The following is a 16,850-nucleotide window of genomic DNA, read 5'->3' as shown; positions in this document are numbered from 1 at the left end:
AGTGTACATTGGGGCCTAATTCGGCAACATCACAATTCGATACTACAACTCCCGCTTCCCGAAATGGTCATCGTTGGCATCCTATGTCTTTATGGCACATCGCTGATCCTGAACAAATCTATCTTTCATATCGATAGAAGGTTTTTTCGAGACTCCGATGTCCAACCCGAATGCTCTCCCCGCACGAGAACCAGGAAATACAATGCCAATCCATGGTCGGCAGTCTGTGGCTTCATCCCCTTGCAGCCATCTCGTGATTGATCCATATTAAATCACTACCGCAACCACAACCCAAAAGGTTCTGCCTGAAGTCATGCCATGATATGGCTCACAAAGAGGTTTTACATATTACTATCCTGGTGTCTTTCTGTGCTGCTGAACCGATGCTGTGTTCTTGTAGGCTGTGTTTGAGATCTCTTGTTGTTTCGGCCAACCCGAGCAATCTTCACGATGTACCTCATTAGCATTCTCATGACCGTCCTGGTTGCATCTATTCCGGTCAACGCGCAGCTGAACCAGATCGCTGTTGCGGCAGGCTTCAAGTATTTTGGCACAGCTGTTGATAATCCTGGCCTTAACAACCAAGCGTACATGAACATCGCCTCGAACAAGAATGAGTTCGGTCAGATCACCCCAGCCAACGGACAGAAGTGGGACTCCACAGAACGATCCCAAGGCCAGTTCAGCTACACCAACGGTGATGCTGTCACCAACAGAGCGCGACAGGCTGGCCAGATTCTGCGGTGCCATACTCTTGTGTGGCATAGCCAGCTGCCCAGCTGGGGTACGTTAATAATCTTGAGTCGGTTCTCTACAAGCCTCTGACAACGAGCAGTCAACAACATCAATGGACGCGATGCCATGACGAGAGTCCTCCAAACCCATATCCAGAACGTGGCCGGTCACTACAAAGGCCAATGCTATGCCTGGGACGTGGTTAACGAAGCTCTCGAGGATAGTGGTGCCTACCGCAACAGCCCTATGTACCGAGCCCTCGGCAAGGACTTCATCCCCCTCGCCTTCCAAGCTGCCAGCGCAGCAGATCCAGCCGCAAAGTTGTACTACAATGACTATAACATTGAGAGTCCCGGCGCCAAGTACAATGAAGCCCTCAACATCGTGCGCAGCATCAAGGCCTCAGGCGCTAGGATCGACGGCGTCGGCCTGCAGGCCCATTTCATCGTGGGCCAGACGCCGAGCTTGGCGAACCTGAAAACCGTTTTGGGTGGTTTCGCAGCCTTGGTTGACGAGGTTGCCTACACGGAGCTCGATATTCGACATCCGAGGCTTCCTGCTTCAGATGCGGATCGGCAGCAGCAGAGTCGGGACTATCAGATTGTTGCGCAAGCATGTCTTGATACGCCTAAGTGTGTTGGCATCACGGTGTGGGACTTTGCCGACCAGGTGAGTCCGTTTCCCGCTATGTGCAACGCTTAAATGCTAATACGTTGGCAAGTACTCTTGGGTTCCGCAAACATTCCCTGGCCAGGGAGATGCTTGCCTTTGGAACAGTAATCTTCAAAAGAAGCCTGCCTACACGGGGTTGGTCAGTCTTTTCTCGAGCGCTGCAGCGGCTCGAGCCAGTACTAGTACACGACTGGCAACATCGACAAGTGCTGCCACGAGTAAGTCCCCAGTCCCTTGACCATTTGGGAAGCCTTTCTTGAGGAGAAGCATGTTAAGATAAGTTCCAGCAAGCTCCCCCCAAGTCACATCAACTATGACCACCTACGTGACTCAAAGCACAACCCAATCCTCCCCAATTACCCAGTCTCCGTCAACATCCTCTGCCAGAGGCTCCACTGTGACGGTCATTGTGTCCAGCTGGACGACACAGGTCGTCACGGTCACAAACATTGACACCGTGATTGTGACTATCACAGTCTGGGTTCCGCCCCCAACAGCTACGTCGACAGTCCACTCGACGACTAGTACTTCGGCTACCTCGTCGCGCAGTACATCGACAACACCGCCCCCGGCCCCGGAGCCTACGCAGACTAAGTATGGACAGTGTGGAGGTTCCAATCATGTTGGGCCGACGAAGTGTGCGGCTGGTAGTAGTTGCACGGTGCTGAACCCATGGTATTATCAATGCTTGTAGTGGAGACGTAGGCTGAGTGCCGCTGCGATCGGTCAAGACAGGTATTGGGGAAGGTTGCCCATGTAATCTGTCAACAACCAACCAGTAACCAACCTGATCTTTCAATCATGTGTTTTGCCTGTTTTTCCATGTGTTTCCAGAACGTTAAGAATAAGTATGTGAGATCCTTATCTTGTCTGACTGCAGCACAAGTCCTGACCATGCTAACCCTGGCCATGGAAAGAATGCACGCAGCCCGGATCCCCGCATAGCGCCAACATTCGCCTTCGTCTGTTCGAAGGGATCTGTCGGGAATAAGACCATCAATTGCGTGTAAATCATTAGCGGTTTCTTCTAGTAACTCGCACGTCATAGTAAGTGGTCGGTTGTTGAAACGTTTCCGCCGGATGACTCACGACCAACGAGGTGGTTAGGAGAACGGGGTGGAGAGAACAACAGGGATATAGATAAGTCAATAAGGATGGTTCTTTCCATCTTACCTAGAATTTTAAGCTGGTTTCTTGCGTTCTTTTTGATTGGTTTTAATTCAGCCGTCGAATTGTTCTCGGTTAGCCAAAATGGTTGACAAAAAGATCCTCGTCCTCGGCAGCGGCTTGGTAGCCAAGCCATGCGTCGATTACCTCCTCCGAAATGAGAGAAACAAATTGACGATTGGTCCATATCCCGCGCTCTAACAATTGGGCTTTCTTCGGACAACTGACGCCTGAACGCAGCATGCCGGACCAGGTCCACCGCTCAATCATTGGCATCGAACCATCCCCGAGCCACGGCCATCGCCCTTGACGTCGCCTCCACGGAGTTAGACGCTCATGTAGCAGCCCACGACTTGGTTATATCTCTTGTTCCCTTCATACATCATCCGGTCGTTATCAAGGCCGGGATAAGGGGCAACACGCATGTCGTGACAACAAGTTATGTGTCTCCGGCTATCAAGGAGTTGGAGGATGAAGCCAAAGCGGCGGGGATCACGGTTCTGAACGAAGTTGGTGTTGATCCTGGTGAGACGCTCCCCTCTGCTTTTTCCTTAATATTCTTTTGGAGAAAATGGCTCATGGAGACTCTTCAGGCGTGGATCACTTGTACGCTATCAAAACCATTGGCGAGGTGCACAGCAAGGGTGGAAAGGTAACGACTTGTTTCCTCCCGGATATCCACAATGAGGTGCTAACAGAGGATATTGACAGATCAAAGAGTTCCATTCATACTGTGGCGGCCTCCCAGCTCCAGAATGCGCCGACAACCCCCTCCGCTTCAAGTTTTCTTGGTCCCCGCGCGGCGCCCTTCTCTCACAATTTAACTCGGCCTCGTACCTCCAAGACGGCAAAGAGATAGAAATCTCCAACCAAGACCTCATGGCACAGGCGACCCCATACTACGTCGCCGACGGATACTCTTTCGTAGCATACCCGAACCGGAACTCAGTCCCGTTTCGAGAGTTTTACAACATCCCCGAAGCAGAGACAGTTGTCCGAGGCTCGCTGCGGTATGAGGGAAACCCGTCCTTTGTGGCAGCGCTGATAACGCTAGGGTGGTTGAATACGCAGTCGAGGGCGTGGTTGGAGAAGGAAAGCGGCGGTTTGACGCTGAGGGAAGTATTTGGCCGAACAATAAGTTCTCATGGATCTGATGAAGAGTGAGTTGCCCGAACGACACAAGTTCTATCGCGCTTATCCGCTGACGGGGCGTAGATCCCTCATTACGCGCATTGATGAGTTGTGCGGGTTCTCAGACAACGTAGAGAGAGAGAGAATCATCTCAGGGTTGCGTTGGATTGGATTGTTCTCCGAAACGCCGGCCACCCTTCGAGGAAACCTTCTCGACACACTCTGTGCCGAGCTCGAGCGGCTCATGAGTTTCCAGCCCGGTGAACGGGACTTGGTCATGCTCCAGCACAAGTTCGTCATTCAATGGGAAGACGGTAGAAAGGTAAACACCACCAGCAGCTAGTAGTGCCTTGCTCGCATTTTGTGCCATTGATGCTAATGGACGGTATGTGAAGGAGACAAGAACCTCGACACTGGAGCTTCTGGGAGACCCCGATGGGCATTCTGCCATGGCGAAATCGGTCGGCGTTACATGTGGCATCGCTACCCAGCTGCTGATTGATGGCGAGCCGGCCCTGAATGTACCTGGGGTACTAGCGCCTTACACAGCGGAGATCTGCGACCCAATCCGCGACAAGCTTGAGGAGGAGGGTATTAAATTGATTGAGAAGACTCTTTAGACAGTCAATGTTACGGGAGCCTTTATTCGAAACCTTTCGTCGGAAATGCAGTAGCTCTGATCCTATTGCTGTTGCTTTATACTCTAGAGACAACGAATGGACTTTTATCTATCCCTCCCTTTACTTATGCACCTGGTTCATAGCTCACCAAGCCCAAACATGTTGACGCTGTTCCGCCAAGCAGCATCAGCCACCTCCTCGACACTCAATCCTTTCAACCCCGCCACAATAAAAGCCACCCTATCGATAGTACAACTCTCGTTCCTACCCTTTACCATCAGTCCCATTTCAAACTTGTCCTTTTTCTTACTCTGCGGCAAAGCAGGCGCATTGGTAAGAAATGTTTTCGCAACTTCCGAACCAGCGGGGATCTCGCCCCAGGGCGCGTCCGTCTCGATCTGCAATCGCTCCAGTGGGATCTCGCGCACCATCTCCAGGCTCTCTTTGTCCTGAAAGCTGAAGCCGTTGACGCTGACGTCGAATCCCATCTCCACGAGGGCTTTCATTTGGACTGAGGTGCCGACAAAAGAGTGAACGAGTCCTCGGCGGGGCAGGTTAGGGAGGTAGGGTTTGACGACGTCCACAAAGTCATCGAACGCGGCGCGGCAGTGGAGGAATAGGGGTAGATCGAACTTTTCCTCAGCAAAGAGGTCCAATTGGCGTCTAAAGGTGCGGATCTGTGCCTCCTTGGAGGCGTGGTTGAGACGGTCGTAATCGAGGCCAAGCTCGCCGAAGGCCGCCAACACTGACCGAGGCCCTTCGTTCGTAGGCTCCAGAGCGTTGCGGACGGTCTGCGCCAACTTCTTGAAATGCCCGTCCTCGCCGCCATCCTCCTCAGCATCCGGTTCGGTTGCATGATACGGGTGGATACCGATAGTCACAAAACAGGTCCCCGCCGGCCGCGACTTCGCAATGGAAATATTGGTCACCGCGTCACTAAGGGACATGCCGGTCAGCATCACCTTCTCGACACCCGCGGCCAGGGCGCGGTCGAGGACGGCATCAAAGTCCGGTTGATGGTACTGCTTGCCTCTATAGAAGCCTGCAAAGTCTTTTGCTGTTCCTGTGACAGCGACCTGGGACAGATATTTAGCTCCCTAAGATCTGTGCTGTATGTGTGCATAAGGCTAACGGGAAAGGAACTTACATCTGCAAAGCGCAGCTTGGTAGTTGGCTTCGCCGGTGCTTTTGCCGGGAAGCCGACTAGCAGATCCGGTTCCGGTGCCATCAGTTCTATCTTTCCCGTAGGTATCAGTTGCTATATCAAACAGTGATTAGATATACTGGGCGTATAATTATTCCTTGTAGATGGAGTGTTCTCAACATATCAGAATTATTATGCCAATTAAATATTGAGAGGTCTCGCTTCGATTGTTGTCGAGCAGTCTTCCCCCACATTCCTCCCCGCTTCGATTAGTCTTGGGCTAGTCTTGGCGGCCACCGTCGACCGGGGAGTGGCCGGTACCGGGGTTGGGGTCGCCGGTTCTAAACGACAATAGGCACCGGCTCAAATGCCACTCCTCTCTCCATCTGTACTGAGCATAAAGAATAACATGGTTAGTTTAATCGCACTCTATGAGCCCAAGCGGGGCGAGTCACTGCCGACTGAGCCGTGGCCAATGATAGCTCTTGAAAACCAGCGTAGAAACTTGCTAGTTTCCCTTAATCTGAATAGCCAGTCCCTATGTGGGTACTGTCTTTTAGCATCGCATCAGCCATTAGGAACATGAGTGGGTTTTCGTATCTCGTTTAACTTAGCCCTCGACCTCCTCCAGTGTCACCTCTTGGTCTTCTTAGTTGAATGGCAATAGTTGGACTCTACTCCACCGAACCCTTCGCCACAAGTCTTACACTGGTACCATCATAAGTAGTCAATGACAAAACACATTCGTGAGTTCCATCTACCAAACTGCTCGAGTCGCTCCTAGTTAGTGATTTGGCTTGCGATGAAGGCTTTTAGTGTGATGGCCTATGTAGACCCAGAGTTTTGAGGATCAACTCACACTCTTTTCCATTCATTTCAAGGAAATCCTAATGTCCCTGGATGGTTGCTTTCCAGGCCAGTCACTTAGGCGTCTAGCTTTGATCCCCCTTGTCCTAGTCTCTAAGCCATTGTTAATATCAGATCCAACAATCCCGGATCAGAATACAACAGTCAGCATCAACACTGCTTTCTGGGTAAACTTTTAGTATTTTTTGTGAGTCAGAATCATTCCACAGCAAACATGAGCTAGTCTTTTCCTCGCATCAGCGTAGAATCCGCAGTTGCCTGTGGTCTTTTAATCATAATAGAAGTACGATAGACGCACCGCGTTTGTCAGACAGTGATATCAGCGTACGAATTGCTCTCGATTCGTGTATACCCTCAGGCGTACGTCCTCGAGAAGATTAGAGGCTAAGTTAAATAGTCTGCCCATATACATAGTTGCACGAATGCACCAATTCATATCGGTTAACCGCAATGTGTCAAAATGCCACCTACAAATACTACTAATACGAACCCTAGTGTTTCAGCCATCAACAAAGCCCGTCTAGTAAGGTCTTTCAAGATTGCAGATTGAACCCTTATAGCCAAGATTGGAAATTATCAGCATTTTGCTACATAAATCTGCAACACAAAGCTTAGCGTCTGTAGACAGGAGCCCGGTCCGGTCGCCGGGCCGGTGTTAACCGTGCTTAACCACTGTGTCTGCTTGGACGGCCGGAAACGACCATCCGGTCGGGATGGGATCCGCGGAAAGTAATACGTACCCATTACATGTTACGCCCTTTCGAGCGGAGGCTATCTCGTCACTACTTCAGCCTCATCGTGCATGTTAGATACTAACCAAGGACCGACAGTATAGGTCAAAGTCATAAATATTAAGACTACTCCTGCTTCAAAGCTCGAAAACCCTCAGACTGTTTCGTCCTTCTCCCACCGCACATTACACACTATCAATTCCACCGCAAGCCAAATAGGCATTAAGATCTCTTAAGTTACTGCGAATACAACCGTCAATACGATATCGACAAGAAAAAGCAACAACTATCGCCTTTACCGCACTTTTTTGAAATCATGACGAGCCTAAGAGACTTTCGTGTCCTCACTTTCGATGTCTACGGCACCTTGATCGACTGGGAGAGCGGCATGCTGGCAGCTCTGCAGCCCCTCCTAGAAGAAAACAAGCGGACCGACTTCTCCCGCAAACATCTCTTGGAGGTGTACCATGACCTCGAAGTCAAACAGCAAACCAAGACCCCGGGCCTTCTGTACTCCGAACTACTCACCACGATCCATCCGCAGATAGCCGAAAAGCTTGGGTTGGCTCCGCCGGCTCCGCAAGCCTCCAAAGCCTTCGGGGACTCGGTCGGTCGTTGGCCCGCTTTCCCTGACACGGTCGATGCGCTGCGCCGCCTTGGAAAGTACTACAAGCTTGTTGTGCTGTCTAACGTCGACCGCGAGTCTTTCGCTGCCACCAACCCGGGGCCTCTTGAAGGTGTCCCGTTCGATCTGGTGATCACTGCTCAGGATGTTGGGTCCTATAAGCCTGACCAACGCAACTTTGATTACATGCTGCGCAAGGTTAAAGACACTTTTGGAGTTGAAAAGGATCAGGTGCTGCAAACAGCACAGAGCCAGTTTCATGATCACCATCCCGCGAAGGAGGCGGGGATCAAATCGTCTTGGATCGTGCGGCCTGGTGCGGTAATGGGCAACAGAAATCGCGAGGTTTATGACTGGAAGTTTGACACCTTGGGTCAGATGGCGGATGCTCTTGAGAAAGAACTGGCTTGAGTAGATTGTTGACTACGCTTCTTTGGCGGGTGCAGGAGATTGTTTTTACTTTAAGCCTTCTACATGGGGTTTTATTGGCATACGCAACTAGTCCATGTAATAGAGATAGCATGTGCCTCCTAAATCGATCTTTTTATTCCTCGGCGTCTTTTGCTCTTAAGAGAACGATACGGGATTGCAAGAGCAGTGAATCTAAGTTTTAGTGCTTCCGCCGTGTTATGTTTGTCCCAGAATCTTTAAGCATCCCTTGCAGCAAGATTATGGCTCAGAAAGAAATTGCACTGGTTCTTGCATTGTAGAAACGTCTAATGTCTAGTGTTTCCTTTTGATTCCCAGCATATTTTGCGGAACAACCACTGTCTTGATATCCATCGTTATGCGTCAGCATCCTGCACCATCTCCTTAGCTTGATCATGACTTTTCCATAGAAATTACCAAGTGACGCGACCAGGCAACCTCTGATAATTATTTACTTATGAGTGCTACGGAGGCCACGCGGGCTTGCGAAAACTGCTGCAAGCAGGGCGACTCCAGCGAACGCTGTCGATGCAGCGAAAGCGTACCGAATACCCTCGTAATAGACGTGACGTGCGGGGAGGCGTACTTCTACTGGAAGTGTCTTAAGAGCCGTCACAGAATGCCTGATTTCGTCTATGAGCTACATGTAGGACATACGTTAGTAACGCAAAATACAAGCAAGACAAAAAGGGGCAACACACTCTCCACTTATCAGGGATGTCGCCAAGGGCTTCGGGCAGTCGGAGGCTGAGTGTTGTCTGTACTATCGCCGATGTAATTGCCACACCCCAGACAGTGCCAAGAGAGCGAACAAGATACACTGTTGACGCCGAAACTGCGTGGTCTATCATGTTCATGCGAACGTTAGCTGACTCGGATAGGGCATTTATATTGGAGTGGGGACTAACCGGCATGGTCGAATGAAGCCAACGTCGTAAAGAGAATCGCCGGGTATATTATGCCCTGCCCAAGATTCGCCGGGAAAATATAGACCAAATACTTCCACTTCGAGTCCTGAAACTGCAGGGCCGTCACAAGGGCATTTCCGAATAGCATCAGGAAAGCACCGGTGCGGACGAGCCAGACAAGTTTTCCCCAGCGCGACATGACGATACCCGCAACAAGACCACCCAGGGGTGTCGCGAGCGATGGAATTGCAAGTCTTGCACCAGCCGTAGTGGCAGAGTCAAGTAAGACGACTTGAAAGAATAGGGGTAGCATGAATAGGTACTGATAGATGAGTTAGTATCCACAATATCGGGCTACCTGGGCATATGACATGGTTACTCACCGCATATGCGGAAAGTCCAGCGCAAACATTGGAAATCTGCGTGAGAACTGGCAAACGTCCTTTGAGCATCCTCAAAGGGATAACAGGAATAGCCTTAGTCCGTGCCTCGACGAACACAAACAACGCAAGCAGACCGACGCTGCCAACCAGGGTGCCAATGACCACGGGGCTGCTCCACGGCAGCTCATTGCCTCCCAAACTTAGCCCGACAAGCTGGACAGAGATTGCAATGACTAGGATCAGCGCTCCAGAGACGTCAATACGTGACCAAATAGCCTTGTAGTCGTTCGTGTTGATGTCGAAACCACCTTCTGGGTTCTTGATTACCAGAGCGCCAAGCACAAGCGCCGAGATAGAGATCGGGACTTGCAGCAGAAAACACCAACGCCAACCGATGTGGTCGGCAATGGACCCGCCGAAGGAGGCACCGGCGACGGCGCCGAAGCCAAACATGCCATTTTGAAGGGCTTGATACATGCCCCTCTTGCGGAAGGGAATCATGTCTGAGTTGACGATGGTAGCTATCCTTCGTGTCAGTCGCCAGCACTATTCAACCTAAAGGGGAATACCGACCCATTGTCATTAGCCCGCCTCCTCCGAATCCCGTCAACGCGCGCATGCAATTCAACAACACTACATTATCCGCCAGCCCACAGCCTAGACACCCCAACCCAAAGGTGATGCTGCTGACGAAGAAACATATCCGCCGTCCAAAAATGTCCGAAAAGCGGCCATAGAGCGGCTGGAATGCGGTGCTGGTAACAAGGTACGATGTCGTCAGCCAGCTCGCCGTGTTGGCGGCGTCGAACTCGGAGCTGATGACTGCGTATGTCGCCGCCGTGATGGTTCCGTCGAAGCCGTACAAGAAGACATTGGACATGATGGCCAGCTCGATCCAACCGAAGCCGCGAGGGGGTTTCCACGTGTCGCCGGCCTCGATTGAGGTGGCCGGATCGCGGAGGAGGGGCTGGTCTTCGCGAGGAGCGGAAGGTTCCGTCTCCGGGTCGGAGTACGGAGGCGGCAGCGATGCTGGGCTCGGAGGATTAGTGGCTCGTGCCCTGCCGACTTCTTCGTCCGAGAAGCGGGGCCGGGAGTGCGGTTTGGTCATAATTGCGTTGTTGTTAAACTCTCTCGTGTGGAGAATGGAAGTTTGCTGGTATCTGAAGTTTCAGGATTGGATAAGTCCGCGTTGGTATGAAACCCTATCATTGGGGGTGAGGAAGAAAGAATGGGAAGAATTCAAAGGCAGTGGAAAGGAAAAAGCTTGGAGGCCATCACGCAATCGCTGCGATCTCTCACCGACCCCAGCTTTTCTCCAAGTGCCAATGACGGACTGGATGACCGGGGTATGCCGGGATGACGATAAGCGGGATTTTCACATTGTATTTTTCTTGCAGTTTCACCAAGAGCTCTCCCGATGGGGAACCGACGGAGTGGTCCGCGTGGGGCCGGGTATTGTCCGTTGCAGGGACATAGCATAGATGGGGGATCGGTGCCGGGCTGGACATCCTTGGTCCGGCAGCCAGCGAGTTGACATGCACTGATATATCACACCATCAATATCTTGAGCACGCAATATGCGGCCCGTAAGTGGCTTTCGGTCTCGATCCAGGGTTTGAAAGACATGCCTGACAACGGAGTCTTCGGCCACCCCACACTAATGCTGCGCGGCATTGTTCCTGACCAGTGCCGGAATGTGCGAATGACATCATCAATACATATGAGCTTGCATGTACAGTAGCTTGCCTATGAATGCGATAGGTTTGTTAAGATGTTCAAGTCTGGTTTATCACTGTATATTGGACCTACTGGTAGCGTGGGGATGGTAGGATCTGCAGTATGTGCCAAATGATTCATACCGAGCACGCCATGGAAGATGTCCTTCTCTGTGCCGAAAGAGGAGATCCCGAATGTAACCATTCTGGACCAAAACCCCCCAACAGATTCCTCTTTATCCAGATTTTGTGACACTAGGTAACAAGACTTTGCACATTACGTTAAAGATGTAAGCTGAACAAATTGAGGTGGACCTACAAAGCGAATGAGATCTGACAAATTTTATCGTCGATCTTTGTTGGATTTGTGTCGGCATATTATCCTATGATACCGTTATTCCAGGCACTTGCAACAATGCAAGGATACCTACTCCCGGTACATAGACCTTACGACAGTGAGGGGAAGCTGAAATTGTTGAAAAGTGCCGGGTGTCTTCTCACCTTTTGAAAGAGAAGAGACAGAGTTGCAAAATGATCAGAAGGCGTGGACACATAAAGATTAGAGAGAAAGTATAGGGGATTTCTAACCCAGTTCTATTGATACTAGGGCTCACTTTGACTTACTTCGTCAATTTAAACTTACTCCCATTTGACAAAGGGTAACACGAACAGGAGAATTTGAAGCAACCACTCGTATCCGACAACCCTACATATCCACATGATGAAGCATTGCTCAGCCACCATGCTAGCAACCTCCGCGCTACTCTTTCCGGCTTAGTAGTTGCAGACTGGCAGTTTCGCTCCCGCCCAGACCTCGCACCTCCACGCCTCAATATCACCATTCCCGCCGCTCCCTCCGCTGTAGAACCAGGTTACCTCTTCGTTGCCCCCTTCGCCGGCCTGCCCGACACGCCTACGGCACAACACGGCCCGCGCCAGGCGGGACCTTACGTCCTTCGCGACGACGGCGACCTTGTGTGGTCCGGGTATGCAATTTACAGCATCTGGGCGACAAACTTCCAGGCCGCACGGTGGCGGGGCCGCGACGTGCTGTTCAGCTTTGAGGGCGACCACAACGCCGGTTACGGACACGGACATGGGCACATCACGATTCTGAACCAGCACTACGAGACGATCCGCGAGTTGAGGGCAGGAAATCACAAGTTGGTTGATAAGCATGAGTTCCATGTCGTGAATGAGGAGACGGGATTGATCCAGATCTATCAGCCTGTGCCGAGAGATTTGACGCCTTGGGGCGCGAAACCTGAGCAGCAGTGGATTGTGAATGCCATTATACAGGGTAGGGTTTCTTTTCCCAGCTGTAAGAGTATGTTTGAAAGTGTTGACAAATCGATCAGAACTCGACATCGCCACCGGCAGGCTCCTCTTTGAATGGTCGAGTCTGGACCATGTCTCACCAGACGGTAAGAAACCCCCAACACCTCACTCTAGTCTAAAACATAATCTTAACACCCATCGCAGAGGCCATCCTGCCCATCAATCCGGGACAAGCCGGATCCGGCTACAACAGCTCTGATGCTTGGGACTACTTCCACATCAACAGCGTCGACAAAGATCCGGCCGGAAACTACCTCATCTCCGCCCGCGACGCCTGTGCAGTGCATAAGATCAACGGTACCGACGGCTCCATCATATGGCGCCTTGCTGGCACGAACAGCTCTTTTGCCCTCGGTGGCGGCGTCGACTTTTGCTTCCAGCACCACGCGCGCTGGCTCTCGCAGGACACCGAAAACAGCGAGGAAGTCATTAGCTTGTACGACAACAGCGCGCATGGGACGGAGCACGACGACGGCGGGGAAGTACACACAGCCCCAACGAGCAGCGGCAAGATCATCCGCATAAACACGCAAACTTGGAAGGCCGAGCTCGTGCAAGGGTTCTATCCGCCCGACGACCCGCGCTCCAAGAGTCAGGGGTCGACGCAGATACTGCCGGGCGGCAACGCCCTCGTCAACTGGGGCTCGTCCGGCGCTGTGACGGAATTCAAAGCAGACGGCACACCCGTATTCCACGCGTACATGGACTCGGGTGCCCTCGGCGTCGGAGTGGAGAATTACCGTGCCTTTCGGTTCAACTGGACTGGCTTACCCTCCGAGGAGCCGGCGATTGTAGCGCTCGAGAATGGGGAGGGCACGACGGTGTATGTTTCATGGAATGGGGATACCGAGACCAGAGCTTGGCGGTTCTATGAGGTTAGTGATGAGCTTGGCTCGAGGGAGTTTTTGGGCGAGACGGAGAGAAAGAGGTTCGAGACGTTGTTACGTGTTCCTGGTCGACGGGTTAAAAGGGTTATGGCCGAAGCTGTTGATGCGAGAGGAAGCGTGCTGATGGGGACGGAAGAGGCAAGCCTCGAGCCGGAGATCTTGCCCATCAGCGCCGGTAAGGGTCGCAAAGCACCTCTTCCAAAAGATTTGGAGGGTAATTCTGTTGGGAAAACGCTTCAGAACGTGAAGAGCTTCTGGGGGTGGCCCATTCTCTGGTTTGGTGGGTGGCGCAAGGCCGATGATCTCTGAAATGGATGTTGATCCAAAAGACATTCGCGAACACGTTACGAATGGAAGCTATTCACAGACACCAATATCGATAATGAACGACAATCGAACAAGCGGTCACTGGTATTATGGTAGCTCCTTGATAGAAGCTCATGCGGATGAACCTAGGCAGTTTGATATGAGTTGTGCGATCAGGAGTCAGGATGGCCTCAATGAAATGAGACAACATGCAAACTTTATATCGTTTAAACCAAGCATACGACTCTACTACCATGTCACCCATATGTTAGATCTGGCGTATTGCTACTGGCGTTTGGGTAAAATGCCCTGTGTATGGCAGACTCTTAGCAAGGCGGGTTACTCCATGGTAATCTTGTGTTAATGGTTCCAGTATGATGCTGGCTCGCGCGGTCTGTCATTACCCTTGGAGGCCATTGGGCTCATATGTAGTGGTAGTCTTTATAGGTTAATCTCAAATATCTTGCTGTTATAATTACACCAGAATCTTTTGAGATGATGCCTAAAACAGCTGGCTCACTAATGTGGGCTTAGGATTGCTATTTCACATAAATGTGATGATGAAGTTGGGGACACGATGGTAAAAATCGTTCACAGTGTCAGCTGGCATGAGAGTGAGCCTTGAGATGGAACGTGCGTCGGCAGGAAATCTCGCTTACATAACACGACCCCACGCTACCTGACAAATAAAATCAGACCAGCCGCAGAAATTTCTTCTCTTCGACTGTCCTTCATCAAACCGAAAGCCAACAACAAGAGTTGGTCACTTGTCGACAAAATTAGGATCAGACGTGCTTTCGAGACGTCCCGGTAGCATCGCCCTCATCAGTCTTTTGCAGACTTGAGACCGGGCGTTAGCTAAGGCTTGTCTGATCCGATATCACTCATGGTATGTAGATGAATTTTTCCTCACCTAATCCTTCCTTACACCGTCCTTAAAGATGATACCGGGTTAATTCCCATTTGTATTGATATCTTATTAAATGATCATTTATTCACACTGAAAATTCTGAATCGACACACGATCGCTCTGTTCTCAAGTAGCCGCTTGTAAGGAGTCACCTGACTAACGAGAATTCTCAGATCCTAGTTAGAAAGTTCTGCAGTGGAACTCATTTGGCAGTCCGTGGTTACGCCTTCCGTATATTAGAAAACAGCAGAATATACCTTTTGCTCTTTGAATCGATCTCTCCTGTCTTCCCACGTGATGACTCTGTCAGAAACTCATGATACAACAGAGCCGCTGGGACTTGCTCTGTGTCTTAGCGAAATCCTGTCTGACACCGAGTCGTCGGCGAGCCCCGGCATTGGCAGCGGTGCATGCCCCATTTCCGTGCGAATGCCTGCGAACCAATAGTTGAGATGCAACATTGACAAGCCACAACGGGATGCAGGCCGGCGCCCACGCGGCTCCAAGCCTTTGGGGCTTGGAGGTCTCGGGGGTCCTGGGATGTCGACGGTGAGTAGCAGCTTCGGGCGGAGCAGATGAGCCACCACGGACTGCAGGTCAAGGTCAAGTGCCGACCGCATGCAGCAAGACGGAGACAGCTCTGCAACTGGTCAAATGTCGAAGGGTTTCTGCTGGATGGCACGCAGAACTTGGAAGATGGTCACATTAATGCAGAAACTAAGAGAACATTTCCTGGAATCAGATTTGGGGTACCGAGGTTTCCCAGCAGTGCAGCGCAAGAAAAAGGTTGGCAGCGGACGGGATGTCGTGGCAGTGAAGCAGGGCCCATCCCGACATATGATGACCTTTCTGAAGGTAGAAGATGCTAGCGATGGAGGTTTGCGGCTTTGCCATCGTCGTCGGGCAGGGCTCTTCTCCATCGACTGCTCGACTAGTAGGCCAGGCCAGGCCCAAGGTGGAGCGAGATGAGAGTGTTCCTCACGCTTCCCGAGGCGTTCTGGCGTTCCGGCGGGGCTAGAACCCAGAGATGCGGCAGCACGATGGCACTGGGTGCATCTGTACTCTGTATTTGGTCTTCCGTGCCATGACGACACCAGGCTGCGACGAAGCGGGGCAGAATATTCCAGGGTTCAAAACATGAGAAGAGGCGATGCGCTGCATCTGTGAACTCTGCCACCGTGGACGCCGTCTGAACTGTCAAGATTCTTAGCTTGGCTTTTCCCGAGTATTGGGGGCTAAGATTGCCTATAGCCTCAAAGAAAGGCTCGTTCGTTCGGATAAGAGTTTCTTCGGGAGGTAGGCGTCGAACCGTGTCGCTCTTTTCTCATCGTGCCCATCTACTATGTACAGTACTCTCACCCACCAGCCCCTCCGAACAGCTGCGGGGCGTCTTGTTGAACTCTGACCAGCTGTCGCAAATGACAAGGATAGGGGCAGATGACAAGGCCGCTTGCAAGGTGTCGTGGCCTGTGGTTGCCCTGAGCCGCCCACCCTCCCAGGCTTCGGATGGCATGCCGCACCAAACCTGCCTGGTCACAAGGCTGCCTTGGTCGTCGACACTCAGTTTTGGCTGAGGAAGCATTACCATCTTTTGTTGGGAAAAAGTGGTTCTAGTAGGTGCTCGAGAGTCGTGCTAATTTTACGTCTCACTCGTGGCCAGTTTTCGGCGAGGGGTGATGGACGAGGTGTCGGATAATGTTGGATGCTTTTCTCATGTGGGTTTGAACATGGCCAGTACAAATGACGTAACATTTTGGCATCGCGAGCCCCGCGACAGGAGGTGATCAATATGAAGGAGGATCGGCTCTGATGGTTTCCGAAGGGTGTCTGGACGGGTTAGAAAGCTGGTCAATTTTTTTTGTCTCTACCTGGAATAATGAGACGCAATAATGCAGACAATACGACCTTGCATGGGAGAAAAGGAGCCAGTATCGGCGGAGAAAGTGCCTGTAGACCCTGCTGGCTGGTCGCCATCAAACGAGGAGCTTTCGTGTCTTGGAGGGGGGAATGACATGGGACACCCTTCGAGGGCCTGCACTTAGCTGCGTATAATTAGTACTGCGACAGGAGTCACATTCCCATGTGCTGACCTTGGCCGGACCGTCTTGACCTGGCGGCGGACACCGACAACGCCGGACTCGCTCCTCTCCCGTGGCTTGATGCCTTGGTCCAGAGAGAGCCTCAGGGGAGGAGGGAAGAGGATGATGGGCTGGGGTTGCTTCAGAACAATCAGTCAGACGTCTCTGCCTTGCCTTAGAGAATAGGAGGCGCTAGGTCCATCA

The 16,850-nt window shown here is 51.7% G+C and overlaps 6 protein-coding genes across 6 annotated transcripts; 4 read left to right on the top strand and 2 right to left on the bottom strand.

The window, feature by feature from the left end:
- Positions 1 to 450: 450 nt before the first annotated feature.
- Positions 451 to 2,101, top strand: ColSpa_05247 (endo-1,4-beta-xylanase 1; the record flags this gene model as incomplete). The annotated part of the gene is made up of 4 exons (XM_049271459.1): positions 451 to 784; positions 836 to 1,404; positions 1,457 to 1,625; positions 1,884 to 2,101. 4 exons carry the CDS (start codon positions 451 to 453, stop codon positions 2,099 to 2,101), a joined length of 1,290 nt encoding a protein of 429 aa, XP_049127416.1.
- A 557-nt stretch (positions 2,102 to 2,658) lies between these two features.
- ColSpa_05246 (saccharopine dehydrogenase [NADP(+), L-glutamate-forming]) lies at positions 2,659 to 4,325 on the top strand (the record flags this gene model as incomplete). Its single annotated transcript, XM_049271458.1, has 6 exons — positions 2,659 to 2,755; positions 2,815 to 3,099; positions 3,168 to 3,226; positions 3,286 to 3,734; positions 3,790 to 4,027; positions 4,101 to 4,325. 6 exons carry the CDS (start codon positions 2,659 to 2,661, stop codon positions 4,323 to 4,325), a joined length of 1,353 nt encoding a protein of 450 aa, XP_049127415.1.
- Positions 4,326 to 4,462: 137 nt separating this feature from the next.
- On the bottom strand, positions 4,463 to 5,553 carry ColSpa_05245 (deoxyribonuclease Tat-D; the record flags this gene model as incomplete). Its single annotated transcript, XM_049271457.1, has 2 exons — positions 4,463 to 5,401; positions 5,473 to 5,553. The coding sequence occupies 2 exons, from the start codon at positions 5,551 to 5,553 to the stop codon at positions 4,463 to 4,465; spliced, it is 1,020 nt and encodes a 339-aa protein (XP_049127414.1).
- A 1,830-nt stretch (positions 5,554 to 7,383) lies between these two features.
- ColSpa_05244 (uncharacterized protein) lies at positions 7,384 to 8,103 on the top strand (the record flags this gene model as incomplete). Its single annotated transcript, XM_049271456.1, has 1 exon — positions 7,384 to 8,103. One exon carries the CDS (start codon positions 7,384 to 7,386, stop codon positions 8,101 to 8,103), a length of 720 nt encoding a protein of 239 aa, XP_049127413.1.
- Positions 8,104 to 8,723: 620 nt separating this feature from the next.
- On the bottom strand, positions 8,724 to 10,520 carry ColSpa_05243 (putative transporter; the record flags this gene model as incomplete). The annotated part of the gene is made up of 5 exons (XM_049271455.1): positions 8,724 to 8,744; positions 8,823 to 8,956; positions 9,030 to 9,351; positions 9,413 to 9,933; positions 9,986 to 10,520. The coding sequence occupies 5 exons, from the start codon at positions 10,518 to 10,520 to the stop codon at positions 8,724 to 8,726; spliced, it is 1,533 nt and encodes a 510-aa protein (XP_049127412.1).
- A 1,138-nt stretch (positions 10,521 to 11,658) lies between these two features.
- Positions 11,659 to 13,661, top strand: ColSpa_05242 (uncharacterized protein; the record flags this gene model as incomplete). The annotated part of the gene is made up of 4 exons (XM_049271454.1): positions 11,659 to 11,697; positions 11,800 to 12,427; positions 12,486 to 12,551; positions 12,610 to 13,661. 4 exons carry the CDS (start codon positions 11,659 to 11,661, stop codon positions 13,659 to 13,661), a joined length of 1,785 nt encoding a protein of 594 aa, XP_049127411.1.
- Positions 13,662 to 16,850: the final 3,189 nt, after the last annotated feature.

This window comes from Colletotrichum spaethianum (genome assembly GCF_022836535.1).
Source record: "Colletotrichum spaethianum MAFF 239500 DNA, contig11, whole genome shotgun sequence".
Lineage (NCBI taxonomy): Eukaryota > Fungi > Ascomycota > Sordariomycetes > Glomerellales > Glomerellaceae > Colletotrichum > Colletotrichum spaethianum.
The sequence above is the reverse complement of the archived record's forward strand: the minus strand, read 5'-3'. Positions and strand labels throughout refer to the sequence as shown.